General features: G+C 36.5%; 2 protein-coding genes and 1 non-coding gene across 3 annotated transcripts; all 3 read left to right on the forward strand.

Moving 5' to 3' along the window:
• Positions 1-525: 525 nt before the first annotated feature.
• Positions 526-3,346, forward strand: LOC111796780. Its single transcript, XM_023679537.1, has 3 exons — positions 526-620; positions 671-1,085; positions 2,864-3,346. The coding sequence occupies exons 1-3, from the start codon at positions 526-528 to the stop codon at positions 3,344-3,346; spliced, it is 993 nt and encodes a 330-aa protein (XP_023535305.1).
• Positions 3,347-6,321: 2,975 nt separating this feature from the next.
• LOC111796940 lies at positions 6,322-7,316 on the forward strand. Its single transcript, XM_023679761.1, has 2 exons — positions 6,322-6,660; positions 6,758-7,316. The coding sequence occupies exons 1-2, from the start codon at positions 6,364-6,366 to the stop codon at positions 6,785-6,787; spliced, it is 327 nt and encodes a 108-aa protein (XP_023535529.1). The 5' UTR covers positions 6,322-6,363; the 3' UTR covers positions 6,788-7,316.
• A 7,922-nt stretch (positions 7,317-15,238) lies between these two features.
• Positions 15,239-15,378, forward strand: LOC111797783. Its single transcript, XR_002815608.1, has one exon. It is a non-coding gene; the product is annotated as a small nucleolar RNA Z247 (small nucleolar RNA).
• Positions 15,379-15,715: the final 337 nt, after the last annotated feature.

A 15,715-nucleotide genomic window follows, 5' to 3' on the forward strand; every position in this document is an offset into this window, starting at 1 on the left:
TGGTGGAGAATGGGATTCCTGTAGCAACAAAGACATCATTTTCACATCAGAAGCACAGTGAAGATCAGAAGTTGAAAGATTTGAAAGCGAAGAATTATCTATTTCAAGCTTTAGATAGTTCGATCTTGGAGACAACCCTCAACAAGGATACAACAAAAAACATATGGGATTCTATGAAGCAGAAATATCAAGGTTCGACATGGGTAAAACGTGCACATTTGCAAGCTCTTCGGAAGGAGTTTGAAATGCTTCACATGAAGGCAGGAGAATCTGTGAATGAGTATTTTTCTCGGACCCTTAGCATACCCAACAAGATGAAACTAAATGGTGAGAACAAACAAAATGTTGAAGTAGTTGAAAAGATTTTGTGACCTATGATTCCCAAATTTGATTATATTGTGTGTTCCATTGAGGAGTCCAAGGATACAATGATCTTAACCATGGATGAGTTGCAAAGCAGCCTGCTTGTGCATGGACAACGCATGAGTTCTCATGTTGAAGAAGAACACGCTTTGAAGATCACTCATGCTGAACAATCTGGAGGAAGGAGTCAAGGTCGTGGAAGTTTTAGAGGCAGAGGAAGGGGATGAGGCAGACAAACCTTCAACAGGGCCACAGTGGTGTGCTATAATTGTCACAGGCTAGAACATTTTCAATGCGAATGTCAAAGCAAAGAGAAGGAGGCAAACTGTGCAGAGACTCGAGAAGAGATGTTGCTGACGGCTTATGTGAATATGAATAAGGCCAATATAGAAGATATGTGGTTCCTTGACTCGGGATGTAGCAATCATATGTGTGGGAAGAAGGGATATTTTTCAGATTTTGATGGAAGTTTTAGAGATTCAGTGAAGCTGGACAACTACTCAAGCATGGTTGTAACAAGAAAGGGTAATGTACGGCTGCAAGTGAATGGAATCATACAGATAATCACAGGAGTGTTCTATGTGCCAGAGCTGAAGAACAATTTGTTCAGTATTGGGAAATTGCAAGCAAAGTGGCTTACCATTTTGTTTCAAAATGGAACGTGCAAGATGTTTCATCCTGAGAGGCTTAATCATGGAAACAAAGATGTCTTGGAATCGAATGTTCGTACTGCATGCTATATCTTAGCCTGTAACATCCACTTGTTTCAATACAATCACAGAAGATATTGAACAACTTTGGCATTGTAGATATGGACATTTAGGGCTTTAAGGGATTAAAGACTCTCCAGCAAAAGAAGATGGTGGATGGTTTATCACAACTCAAGTCTCCATTAAGANGCAGTTATTAAGAAATAAGTTTGCACTAAGGGAAACTGTCAAAATTAGTGCAACTTATTTTAGATAGAATTAGTTAAGTNTCAGTATTGGGAAATTGCAAGCAAAGTGGCTTACCATTTTGTTTCAAAATGGAACGTGCAAGATGTTTCATCCTGAGAGGCTTAATCATGGAAACAAAGATGTCTTGGAATCGAATGTTCGTACTGCATGCTATATCTTAGCCTGTAACATCCACTTGTTTCAATACAATCACAGAAGATATTGAACAACTTTGGCATTGTAGATATGGACATTTAGGGCTTTAAGGGATTAAAGACTCTCCAGCAAAAGAAGATGGTGGATGGTTTATCACAACTCAAGTCTCCATTAAGACTGTGTAAAAATTGTCTGGTGGGTATGCAACAAAGGCACTCGTTTCCAAAAAGAAGCACGTGGCGAGCTTCACAAATTCTCCAATTGGGGCATGCTGATATTTGTGGACCGATCAAACCCATCTCAAACAGCAAGAAAAGGTACTTTGTTACTTTCACAGATGACTTCAGCAGAAAGCATGAGTTTATTTCTTAATAGAAAAATCAGAAGCTTTTGCTGTATTTAAAAACTTTAAAATTCATGTTGAGAAGGAAACAAACTCATTTATTAAAGCCTTANGTTGTTAAGCCATTCATCTTAAGAGGAATAGTTTATTTCAATACAATTTTTGTAGGAGCTATTTATAGGATTTATGTTTGTTTAAATAGAAGCCCTCAGCTTAGTAAAACACAAGCCACAGCAATTCGTTATTTCAGTTGTGTCTGTATTACCCTCTTTGAGTAATAATAATTTCATATTTNTCGAGGAGGAGAGTTTACAAAGACAACTGACAGCTGCATACACGCCACAACAGAACGGAGTTGCGGAACGAAAAAANGCAACAAAGACATCATTTTCACATCAGAAGCACAGTGAAGATCAGAAGTTGAAAGATTTGAAAGCGAAGANGGAACAAAGACATCATTTTCATATCAGAAGCACAGTGAAGATCAGAAGTTGAAAGATTTGAAAGNGCCTGAAGCAGTCAACTGGACTATGCATGTACTGAATCGAAGTCCAACATTGGCTGTCAAAAATANAGCGAAGAATTATCTATTTCAAGCTTTAGATAGTTCGATCTTGGAGACAACCCTCAACAAGGATACAACAAAAAACATATGGGATTCTATGAAGCAGAAATATCAAGGTTCGACANCTAGAAGAAGCTTAGAGTGGAGTCAAACCTTCAGTTGAGCATTTTAGAGTTTTTGGATGTNTTCTCGGACCCTTAGCATACCCAACAAGATGAAACTAAATGGTGAGAACAAACAAAATGTTGAAGTAGTTGAAAAGATTTTGTGACCTATGATTCCCAAATTTGATTATATTGTGTGTTCCATTGAGGAGTCCAAGGATACAATGATCTTAANAGAACTAAGTTAGATGATAAGAGTTTGAGTTGTGTTTTGCTGGGAGTTAGTGAAGAGTCAAAGGCTTACAGACTCTATGATTCAACTTCACAAAGGTTCATAATNATGAGGCAGACAAACCTTCAACAGGGCCACAGTGGTGTGCTATAATTGTCACAGGCTAGAACATTTTCAATGCGAATGTCAAAGCAAAGAGAAGGAGGCAAACTGTGCAGAGACTCGAGAANCAGACTCTATGATTCAACTTCACAAAGGTTCATAATAAGTAGGGATGTTGTATTCAAGGAAGATAAGAGTTGGGACTTCGATAAGACCTATGAAGAATCCATTATGTGCGATCTGGAATGGGGTGATCAAGAGGAGGCAGCAGATGTGTTTGATGAAAATGAAGAAGGGAGTGAATATGGTATAGAAGCTGCAGAGGAAAATACTGCACAGGAAAATATTTCCTCCAGCTCTTTAGCTGAAGCAAGCTTTCCTAGTTCGACTAAGGAGAGGAATAGGAAACTACCAGTTTGGATGAGAGACTATGCATCAGGAGAAGATCTTTATGAAGAAGATAATGAAGCTCACTTGGCCATGTCTACCACTACTGAGAGTGAGAAATGGAAGCAAGCCATGGATCTGGAAAGGAAGCAATAAACAGAAATGGTACATGGGAATTAATGGAATTACCTGAGGGTGGAAAGAAGATTAGAGTAAAATGGATTTATAAGACGAAATTCAATGAAAATGGGGAAGTCGACAAATACAAGGCTAGGCTTGTAGCAAAGGGGTATAATCAACATCATGGGGTAGACTATACTGAAGTATTTTCACCTGTTGCGCGCATGGAGACAATTCGTTTGATGGTAGCACTTGCATCTCAAAGAGGCTGGTCCATCTATCAGCTGGACGTGAAATTTGCATTTTTATATGGTGATTTGAATGAAGTGGTCTTTGTGGAACAACCCTGTGGATGTGTGCAAAAGGGACATGAGCAAGGTTTACAAGTTAAAGAAGGCACTTTATGGGCTTAAGCAAGCTCCACGTACTTGGTATAGCCGTATAAAAGCCTATTTTATGAAGGAAGGTTTTGAAAAGTGTGACTATGAGCATACTTTGTTTATCAATTGAGGAAAATAAGCCAAAGTATTAATTGTAAGTCTCTATGTCAATGATCTCAAGTTTATTTGAAATGATAAATTAATGTTTACAGAGTTTAAAAATTTCATGAAAAATGAGTTTGACATGACAGATCTTGGTAAGATGAGGTATTTTCTTGGCCTTGAAGTCTTACAAAAATCTAGTGGTATTTTTATAAGTTAGAAAAAGTATGCTTTGGAGGTGCTAAAACGGTTTGGAATGGACAAAAGTAATTCTGTTCATAATCCTATTGTCCTTGGATGCAAACTTATGAAAGATGAAGATGGAACAAACGTGGACAAAACTTACTATAAGCAAGTTGTAGGAAGTCTTAATTATCTCACAGCAACTCGGCCAGACATAATGCTTGTAGTGAGTCTGATTAGTTGATATATGGAGAATCCCACTGAGGTTCATTTACCGGCAGCAAAAAGGGTACTACGTTATTTAAAGGGAACAATTGGCTTGGAATTTTCTATTGGAAATGAGGAGATGATGATTTTGTTGCATACACTAACAGTGGTTAGGCTAGAGATTTGGATGAGAGAAAGAATACTTCAGGCTATGTGTTCTTATTAAGTTCTGGAGCAGTATCATGGTCATTAAAGAAACAACCAATAGTAAGTCTATCTTCCACAAAGGCAACTTCATGTGCATGTCATACAGTATGGTTAAAAAGGGTGTTGGAAAAGCGGGGTCAGAATCAATACAAGTCAACCATTATTCACTGTGATAGTAGCTCTGCTATCAAGCTTTCAAAAAATCAAGTAATGCACGGTCGGAGTAAGCACATAGATGTGCGTTTCCATTTCCTTCGAGAGCTCACAAAAGCTGGCACTGTGGAGTTGGTGCATTGTGACACACACGAACAGTTAGTTGATGCGAGGACTAAACCACTAAAATTGGATGTTTTCTTGAAGTTGAGAGGACTATTGAGAGTATGTTCTAACGTAGATATAAACTAACTACCATTTATGGGAGGAATTTTTAGGTTTGATTTAGATTTGATTTAGTTATTTGAATTAGATTTGATATAGATTTACTTGTTTTCTTTGAATTCTTTCAATCATGTAACATTATATAATATTCAATTTTATTGTTCACTACAATGTGAGGTTTCTCCTTACTCTTATCTTTACAGTTTTCTCTCTATGTTCTTAATCTTTTAAAAAAATTATATCAAAAAATTAAATATAAAATATTCTAAAAATTAAATACAAAATATTTATTAGAATGGAAAGTTATATTTATTTATTGACACTTTTTTGAGTTAAAACGACAAATAAAAATTAAAACAAACTAAAGGAATAATGTATATATTTTTTTCGATGATTAGCTTTGAAAAATATAAACAAAAACAATTTGTATGGAAAAAAAAAATTGTCCCATTTTTTTCTAAATTGTTTCAAATAGACTCTCCTTCTCCCCATTTTGTTGAGAAATAGCAAAATTGATAAGAATGATACTTTGTTATCATGTTAATAATGAGAAGCTCTGATCCCATGTTAAGAATGATGCTCTGATACCATGTTGAGAATGTTATAAGTGGAATCGAACATCCGAGAAACATAGGTAGGATCAAAAGTCACAATGGGATCTAAAGTCCAATTTTCATCAATGTTCATAATGTCTCAAATTGATCTAAATATGTTAAGAATGATACTTTGATACCATGTTAATAATTAGAAGCTCTGATACCATGTTAAGAATGAGAAATATAAGTGAGATCGAACGTCCAAGAAACATAGGTGGGATCAAAAGTCTCAGTGTGATCTAAAGTCAAGTTTTCATTAATGTTCACAATGTCTCCAATTGATCTAAAAATGTTAAGAATGATACTTTGATACCATGTTAATAATGAGAAGCTCTGATACCATGTTAAGAATGAGAAACATAGGTGAAATCGAAGTATGAGAAACATAGGTGAGATCAAAAGTACCAGTGGGATCTAAAGTCAAGTTTTCATTAATGTTCACAACGTCTCAAATTGATCTAAAAATGTTAAGAATGATACTTTGATACCATGTTAATAATGGAAACTCTGATACATGTTAATAATGGGAAGCTTTGATACCATGTTAAGAATGATATTCTGATACCATGTTAAGAATAAGAAATATAAGTGAGGTCGAATATCCGAGAAACATAGGTAGGATCAAAAGTTCCAATGAGATCTAAAATCCAATTTTCATTAATGTTTACGGGTCCGAAGAGAATACAAACTACAAACTAAATCTAAAAAATAAAAGATAAAATCTTTGAATGGGCCTACTCCATCACAAAATTACAAAAATTATGGTTTCACACTTTTCAAATTATTGTCCTTCATGTTTCTTTAGAGCCCACATTGTTAGATAAGGTTTCTACATGTTTGATTTTNCAAAATTAAAAAAATTATGGTTTCACACTTTTCAAATTATTGTCCTTCATGTTTCTTTAAGAGCCCACATTGTTAGATAAGGTTTCTACATGTTTGATTTTGGTGCACACAAATTCTCTCGAATTGCAAATTCTGGAAATCCAAGAAGAAAAACATGGTGGAATTCGAGTGGATCTTTGTTGTACAGGAAGTGTTGAAGAAGACGGTGAAGCTGGCAGCCGAGCAGGGCGACCTGGCCTGGGGATTCAAGGACGAACTCTCGAAAATGAAGGACTCTTTACTCATGGCACAAGCCATCCCAAGGGATGTTGAAAAAATGAGGGTAGACCTTGACTCCTTAAAGCTATGGGTGAAGAAGCTTGAAGATATTGTCTTCCAAGCTGATATTTTACTCAACGAGCTCGCTTATGAAGACGTTCGACTCAAAGTGGAAATCGGGAAAGATCTGTTGGTACGTAATTTCTTTTCATTCTCTAAAAATTTCTTTGCTTTTCAACTCAAAATGGCAAATGAAATCACAACCGTTACTAAAAAGTTTGATGAATTAGTTTTTACAAAAAGTCCTCCGAGATGTGTAGCTACAACATTTAGAATTGGAGTTATTGGGAGGGAAGCTGAAGTATCAAATATAGTGGATAAACTACTCGCTCTTAAGAATCAAGAAACTCATGTTGTTTTCCACCCGTAGCAACAATGGGTAAAACAACTCTGGTGAAGGAGGTTTTCCATCATGATATGATAAAGGAAGAATTTCGATACAACTATATGAGTATGTGTGTGATCCTTTTAAAATCAACAAAATTTTACGAGCAATTGTGGGATTCTTGAATCCTACATTTGGTGGCTCACATGAAAGGGAAGTCATACTTCAGGAGCTTAAAAGTCTGTTGAGTGTCAAAAAATATTTTCTTGTGTTCGATGGTGTTAGGAATGAGGAACCCATTCTATGGAATGAGTTGAGGGCTTGGTTGATAAAGATTAGTCAAAATGTTATTAGTGCTATAGTTATGACTACTAGGAGTGATAAAGTTGCATAAATTATGGAGACAAATTACATAAATCATTTGAGACATTTACCAATTACAGGACCATCATTGTTGGTCTTTATTTGAAAAGTGTTCATTGGGAAGTGATTTACTAATACTTCCGGGTGTGATTTGAGAACAACTTGTTAAAAAATTTGTTGGTATACCATTTGTTGTGAAAGTGTTAGGAGGAATGGTGAAATCATGCAAGAATGACGATGAATTGTAATCGACTTTGGAAAATCTAGTGAGAATTGAATTACCAAAGAAATATCTTATTTTATCCACAATCAAATTAAGCGTTGACCGTCTACCACCTTCCTCATTGGAATAATGTTTTGCCTATTGTTCAAATTTTCCACCGGACTTTGTTCAAATGTTCCAAACTTGAGGTTCTTAAAATTAATGATCTAAGTGAAGTAAAAAGCATTGGAGGCCAGTTTTACGGGAATTATTGCGATAGCAGAACTTTATTCCTGAAATTGAAAAAACTTGATATTTTGCAAATCGACAATTTAGAGCAATGGGAAGAAGTTTCTACTATGACAAATTCTACCACTTTTCCTCATCTCGTAAGCTTAACTATTTTTTCTTGTCTCAAACTAACGAATATTCCAAACATTTTTACAACTCATGGTCAAAGGTTGGAAGTTGACACGGTTAATGCAAGATTGTTTTCAAGCGTGCAAAGTCCTCTAAAGCTTCAATCTCTATGCATTTATAATTGTACAAGTTTGATAAAGTTACCAAACTAGTTTGAATTCTGTAGCTCACTCGTCGATTTGTGCATAGACTACTTTCACGATGATATTTCCCCTTCAAATTTGCACCCTACAAATTTGCAAAATATGCCAAACTTGTCTTCATTAAGACTCGAAAACTTTCATAATTTGTCGGAAGGACTTGGTGGTATTCATAACTTGAAAATATTGGTAGTTGAAGGGACAATGCAGGGTTATGATTGGAGTCGATTCATACACTTCAATTCACTTGAAGTTTTTGAATTGCATGAAATAAGAACAATTAATTTAACACAGCTTTCTCGACAACTTGGGTTCCTCATTGCTTTGATATCGTTGTATATTAACAATTTTAATGGCCTTGAATCTCTGCCAGAATGGTTGGGAAACGTTACATCTTTGGAGACATTAGAATTATGTTTGTGCAAAAATTTGAAAAACTTGCCCTCGAAAGAAACCATGTCAAATCTAACCAAATTTGAATCATTTGAGAGTGTTGGGATGTTCTCAGCTTGAGGTTGGTGAAGATGGTGTTGATCGGGAAAAAGTTTTTCATGTACCCAATGTCTTTGTATTCTAACGCAACTACTTTATGATGGTTTCTTTTCTTCGTACTTTCTTTTTTTTAATGTTTTAATTAGCGTCGATTATATTTGAGTCGATTATATTTGCTTCCCATCTTCCTTCTACTCTTATCTTAGCCCTATTCTAACACGCTTATTACCTTATGTACGTGTTGGGCTTATGTGTTAGCTTAGAGGAGAAGAAAATCAAAGGTTTTAGCCACAAAAAATTGTAAATATTGTACCTCATATCTTCTCGTGTTTGGAACTTCATGAAATCAATTTCTAAAGCTTCTATTAAAGATCACGTGTTTGTTTAGATTGTTGTCTGATTAAATCTCCTTATAGTTACGATTTGATTTAATTTTGATTTGCATTGGCTTGTTACCAAATTTGTTACAGATCGTTTGGTAGATTTTCTAAATATCTTTTATATTCTCTATATATATATTGAGAGCTTTATAATATATCTTCTCATCAACCATTCAATCACTCATTCTTTCACTAACATATTGGTATCAGAGCTTTCTTCTTAATAGATTTGTGAGATCAAAATGGGGGGAGAATCTAGTTTTTTAGTTGTTGCACCAGTCTTCGATGGAGACAATTATCAAATGTGGGCAGTTCGTATGAGACTTATCTGAAGGTTTTGGATCTTTGGGAGGCAATAGTAGAGGTGTAAAGAAGGGGCGTAACAGCCAAAATAATAATAATAATAATAATAATAAATAAATAAAAATTATGATAAAGAACAAAACATTATTATTAGGTAAAAATAATAATAATAATAATAATAATAATAAATTAATAAATAAGTAAATAAAAATAATTATTCCTTCGTCTCTCCTAGTCACTTCCCCCAACAATCTCTCCTGCAAAAATGAAACAAAAATGAAAAAGGTCAGATTTGAGAAAACAGAAATAAGGCGTCAAATTTATAGGAGATAGTTTGGAGAGATGATCAAGATTCACATGGGAGAGAGATTTGAGATTTCTTGTAAATTATATAACAGATCTCCTTTATTTTTATCCAATTATTATCCAATTATTTAGTTTTATTTAGCAATTTATCTTGTTAGAAAGATCGTCACAATCAGCAGAAAAAATAGAATCGATTAAATTGGCCAAAATAATTGCTAACTAGTTGGAAAGGTAGCAAACAAAACTAAAGAAGGCCAAAATAATTGCTAACTGGAAAGGTAGCAAACAAAACTAAAGAAGAAGGGTTAAACAGATTTAACGTATCAAAATTTCTTATCTCGGCAAAAAAAACACAAAAAAAGAGGGTTCAGATTTAGTGTTGGTAGTGTGAGATATTTTGCTAGAAAAAGATTTTGCAGCTCAATAGTTTTCCTTTTATTTTATTTAATAATATTAAAATGATTTTGCATTTTAGTAGTTTTCCTTTTATAAAAAGTCATCCTCAAATAGGGATAATTAAAAGGAGGGAAATACAATAGTTTTCCTTTTATTTTATTTAATAATATTAAAAGGATTTTGCATTTTAGTAGTTTTCCTTTTATATAAAGTCATCCTCAAACACAGGGATAATTGAAGGAGGGAAATATAGTAAGAGACAGCGAGGGAAGATTGTGAATATAATTGAAATTATTTGGAAAATGTTAAAGAGTATTAAACACGGTAAGAGAAAATAGAATATCTAGAAAATTTTAATGGGTATTAAATGGTTTATATGAAAATAATACTATAACAAACGTATATAAATATTTCAAGACCTAACTCAGGCAAAGACTCTAACGTTCGCATGAAGTATAACACATGGATCAATATAAATTAGAGAAACAATTTTGTAGAAATTCAAACTCGGAACTGATGTCATGGGCTCACATAGGTTGACTTGGAGTTCAATGGACTTTCATTAAGGATAATGACGGAATCAAACTTTCATTAAGGATATATTCGTGACAACGACTTAAGCTAACCAGGTAAGTGACCTTACTATCGGCATGGTTATATTTGATGTTGACACGTGCCCTGTGGTTCTGCACGTGTCATATATATTGATATGTGTGAATTGTCTGTGGATCGATATGCTTCCTATATGTTATGTTATGTTATAATATGTGGTTTGTATGATAATAATTATGGTACGATGTGCTCAAGGATATGTTTGAGATAGGGTACGAGAAGGATGCACAAAACGAAATGTAACGATAGGAGTAAGATACGTTCATGAAACGTTAGAGTTAGGTTACATACCGGAGTGCTATGGATAGGAGAGATTGATGAAAGAATACGGTTAGGTTATGGGTAGAAAGGGATAGGTTTGTGATAGATTGATAGAACGATAGCGTTAGGGTACGTTCTTGTGACGATATGACTAAGGTACGTCACGTAATGATATGTCTGTGATAGGTATAAGAACGTTAAGGCTATGGTAAGTTAGAGAACGATATGACTATGAAGTGTTTACGTTATGACTTGGTTATGATATGATACATTGTATGCTAGATTATTGTGCTTAAGTACGAAATCATGTGAACGTGAATGTATGTTATTTATGCTGCTTAGTTGATGTGATATGAATGCATGTGACGATGTGTGGCCCTTGTACGATTATGGCTTGTTGTATGAGTATTGGAATGTAACTGAATGAATTGTATGACATGAAATACGGTAAATTGCATGATACATAACCCCGCTAGGAATATGTATGATATGTAACGAAATGAGAATGAGAATGACATGTAAGCATGAAAACGTGACACGGGGTTATGTTCATTAAATGATGACTGTAGGACTAGTGGGACCTCATGCATATTGTGTGATCATGCATTTGGGGGGATACCCCTATCCCATCACGAGGGTACGGACGCGTACATCCAAATGGCAGGACAACGATCGTTATGCCCTGCATAGCGCTGCCGTGACGGTTTTAGTTTTAACGGGTCCCGGTGGGCCCCCAGAGCATGCCCACCGGCTAGGGACAGTGGCCCAGCGGTGTGCGAACTAGCTGGTGAGCCCATACTCGCACGTATGGGCTGCGTGTAGAGTATATGGTACACGTCCACGATTACCTGTTAGGATTACACCGTAGGGAAAACGAAACGAAACGAAACGAAACAAAACGAAATGAAACAAAACGAAACGAAAGATAGGTCCCATCATTTTATTGCATGTGATTGTTGCATTTAACCCCAATAGTGGGGTCACTTACTGAGTATTTCTTTAAATACTCAAGCCATGTGCTACTACATTTTTCAGGTTAAGGCAAGGCATTCCTGTACGGCTGACGACGGCATCGCAACTCGAGATCATGGCACATGCATAGGATAGTGGTATTCATTTTCTTAGACTTAGGATAGAATAGGATGTTTTAAACTTAAACGCTTATTTATTTTATTTCGGGTCTTTTGTTGTGTCGTTTTAAAGATGTTTTCGAAACACGTAAGTCCATGGCTGTGTTTTTAAGTTAAAGGTTATGTTTTATGGAATTTAAATGAAGTCTTCCGCATTCAATGTTTATGGTATGTATACAGTAGCGACCTTAAATTAAGTAGAAATTTTCGGGTCGTTACAAGAGGATTACGAGGTCCCTCCACTTCCAGCAAATCCTACTATAGCACAAATCAAAGCACATAAGGAAAAAAAGACAAGAAAATCAAAGACAAAAGCTTGCGTATTTGCAGCTGTATCTGAAATGATCTTCATGAAAATAATGTCCTCAAAACAGCAAAGGAAATCTGGAATTACCTCAAGGCTGAATATGAAGAAAATGAGAGGATTTGTGGAATGAAAGTCCAGAATTTAATTAGGGATTTTAAGTTGCAGAAGCTGAAGAAGTCTGAGTCGGTGAAAGAGTACTCTGACAGACTTCTCAGCATTGCCAACAAGGTGAGATTGCTTGGTTATGTGTTAAGTGATTCCAGGATCGTTGAAAAGCTGCTGGTCACTATTCCAGAGAAGTTTGAAGCCACCATTACTACTCTAGAGAACACCAAAGGCCTGTCAAATATTTCTCGAACTCTTGAATGCTTTACAAGCACAAGAACAAAGGAGGTCTATGAGGCAAAAAGGGGGGATTGAAGGTGTCTTACCTGTTAAGCATCAAGACAACAATAGATATAAAAATAAGAAAATTTTCAAAAACCAATCAATAAATGAAGATTCATCTGCCAATTATCAGAAGACAAAAGGAGGANAAAAGGGGGGATTGAAGGTGTCTTACCTGTTAAGCATCAAGACAACAATAGATATAAAAATAAGAAAATTTTCAAAAACCAATCAATAAATGAAGATTCATCTGCCAATTATCAGAAGACAAAAGGAGGAGGTTCCAAAAAATCATATCCACCTTGCCGCCATTGTGAGAAGAAAGGTCATCCACCATACAAATGTTGGAGAAGACATGACGCCAAATGCTCCAAATGCAATCAACTTGGACATGAAGCTGTGATCTGTAAAGGGTCAGGTGAAAGAAGTAGATGCACAGGTAGCTGATCAAGAAGAAGAAGATCAATTGTTTGTGGTCACTTGTTTCTCAGGCAAAGAATCAAGCGAGAGCTGGTTGATTGACAGTAGGTGCACAAATCATATGACATATGAAAAGGATCTTTTCGAGGGATTAAGAGACACTGAACTCAAGAGAGTAAGGATTGGCAATGGTGAAGACTTGGAAGTTAAGGAAAAGGCACAGTAGCTATAACAAGCTATGAAGGTACAAAATTTATTCCATATGTTTTATTTGTACCTAAAATTGATCAAAATCTCTTAAGTGTTGGTCAGTTACTTGATAAAGACTATAAAATGTTGTTTGAGAGTAAGTAGTGCTTGATCAGAGATGCTAGTGACAAAGACTTGTTCAATGTCAAAATAAAAGGAAAAAGCTTTGCTCTAAATCCGATGAAGAAAGAGTAGATGACCTTTACATCCAGAGCTAGTGCCACTGAGATTTGGCACAAAAGACTTGGGCACTTTCATCATCGAGGTTTGCTTCAGATGCAGTCAAGGAAGCTAGTAGAAGGACTCGTTGACATTGATAATGACATACCTCTTCGTCGTGTTTGTAATTTTGGGATGCAACATAGCCAACCCTTTCCTAATAGACATGGAGAGCCTCAAAAAAGTTGCAGCTAGTTTATACTGATTTTTGTGGTGTTCCGTGAACACCATCATTAAATGACAATCTTTATTACATTGTTTTTATTGATGATCTAACAAGAATGTGTTGGATCTTCTTGCTGAAGCAAAAGTCAGAAGTTGCGGGTGTATTTTAGAAATTCAAAGCCAAAGTTGAGAATGGAAGTGCATGCTTGATTCAGACTATAAGATCAGGTAATGGCAAGGAGTACACTTCATAAACTTTTAATAGAATTAACAACACCATACACTCCTCAACAGAATGGTGTCAGTGAAAGGAGGAATAGATTCATAATGTCGATGACAAGATGCATGCTTCATGAGAATAATCTTCCAGAACGTTTTTGGGGAGAAGTAGCAAACACTACTGTGTACTTGCAAAATTGAATTTCAACAAAAGTTGTGAAGGACCTGACACCATTTAAAGCTTGGTATAGTTACAAACCTTCTTTAAGTTCCTTATAGTATTTGGGTGTCTTTGCTTCACTTAGATTCCACAGGCCAAGCGTGATAAGCTTAACAAAAAGACAAAAGTTGGCATCTTTGTTGAGTATAGCACTATATTCAAAGCTTACAGAGTTTTTCAACCACACACTAGTCGTGTTATTTTGAGCTGAGATGTTCATTTTGCTGAAAATAAGCAATGTTATTGGGAATAACTGACGAAGGTGAATCAGATTTCTAATGCACCAAACAATTTAACCTTTGGTAGCATGTTAGAAGAGTCTGAAGATGAACGACAAAAAGAGTTTGAAGATGTGCTTTGGTTGATGATGCTCCTGTAAGAGGTACAAGGTTGTGATATTTATCAAAGGTGTAATGTAGTTGTTTGTGAGCCTGCGGGTTCCATGGTGCATAAAAAAAAAAAAACAGTCAACTTTGTTAAACATAGAATAGATCATATCTGTATATAGTAAGATAATCTAGTGATTTACTAGTAACAAGTTTGTTACTAAATCTATGATTTAGAATGTAATCTTCATTATACACATCTATAAATACATGAGGTCGTGACCCTAGGTCATTGTGCCATTCAACCTAACATGGTATCAGAGCCAAGGTTTATTTTTTAAATGTCTACCATATCTTCTTCCTCCTCTCCATCCACCATCTCCAACATCGTCTCAACTACCATGGCGACCTTTGGCCCAATCCCTCTACACCATGTTGTCACAATTCGTCTAACCAAAAACAACTTCATCATATGGCGCACCCAGCTCCTCCCCTACCTACGGAGTACGAAGCTTATGGGCTACCTCGATGGCACCAATGCCGCACCTGCCAAGCTGGTCCCTTCCTCAACTGCTGCTGGTGCTGAGCTGGTCTCTAATCCGGCCTATAATCAGTGGTATGATCAGGATCAACAAGTCCTTAGCGGCCTTCTCTCCTCCATGTCTGAGGAGATTCTTCATGATGTGGTTGCCGCTACTACGTCCAAGGAGGCGTGGGATACCCTGCAGCGGATGTTTTCATCGTCAACTCGTGCTCGCACTACTCAGATTCGTGTTGAGCTCGCCACGTCCAAGAAACGAGATCAATCTGCTGCAAATTATTTTTGCAAGATCAAAGGGCTAGCCACCGAGCTGGCCGCCGCCGGCTCTGCCTTGCAGGATGATGATGTGATCGCGTATCTTCTCGCTGGTCTTGGCCCTGACTATGATCCCTTCGTCACCTCAATGACTACCAAGAGTGAAGCCCTCACCCTTGATGATGTGTTTGCACATCTAATGACGTATGAAGCTCGCCAACTACAACACCAGGCTGAACTTCAGTTAAATCTTGGATCTTCTGCCAATTATGCTAGTCGTGGTGGTCAGCAGAAGAATCGTGGGCGTAGGGATCGCGGTCGTGGTCGTTCTCAAGGTTATGCACCCTCTCGTCCTGCTGGTGATCGTCGTGGCCCTTCTGCTCGTCCTTCCTGCCAGATCTGCGGCAAAGTGGGGCATACTGCTATCCGCTGCTGGCATAGGATGGATGAGTCCTATCAAGATGAACCTTCTTCTGCTCCTCCTACGGCACTGGCGGCTACTTCCTCTTACAAGATTGACCCAAATTGGTACAGCGACACAGGCGCTACG

Source organism: Cucurbita pepo, chromosome LG06 (assembly GCF_002806865.2).
Source record: "Cucurbita pepo subsp. pepo cultivar mu-cu-16 chromosome LG06, ASM280686v2, whole genome shotgun sequence".
Lineage (NCBI taxonomy): Eukaryota > Viridiplantae > Streptophyta > Magnoliopsida > Cucurbitales > Cucurbitaceae > Cucurbita > Cucurbita pepo.

Coding starts and splice junctions, on each gene's coding strand:
- LOC111796940 (XM_023679761.1), top strand. CDS start 6,364: ATGGTGGAATTCGAGTGGATCTTTGTTGTACAGGAAGTGTTGAAGAAG. Junction 6,661..6,757: donor AAATCGGGAAAGATCTGTTG/GTACGTAATTTC, acceptor TTGATGAATTAG/TTTTTACAAAAAGTCCTCCG.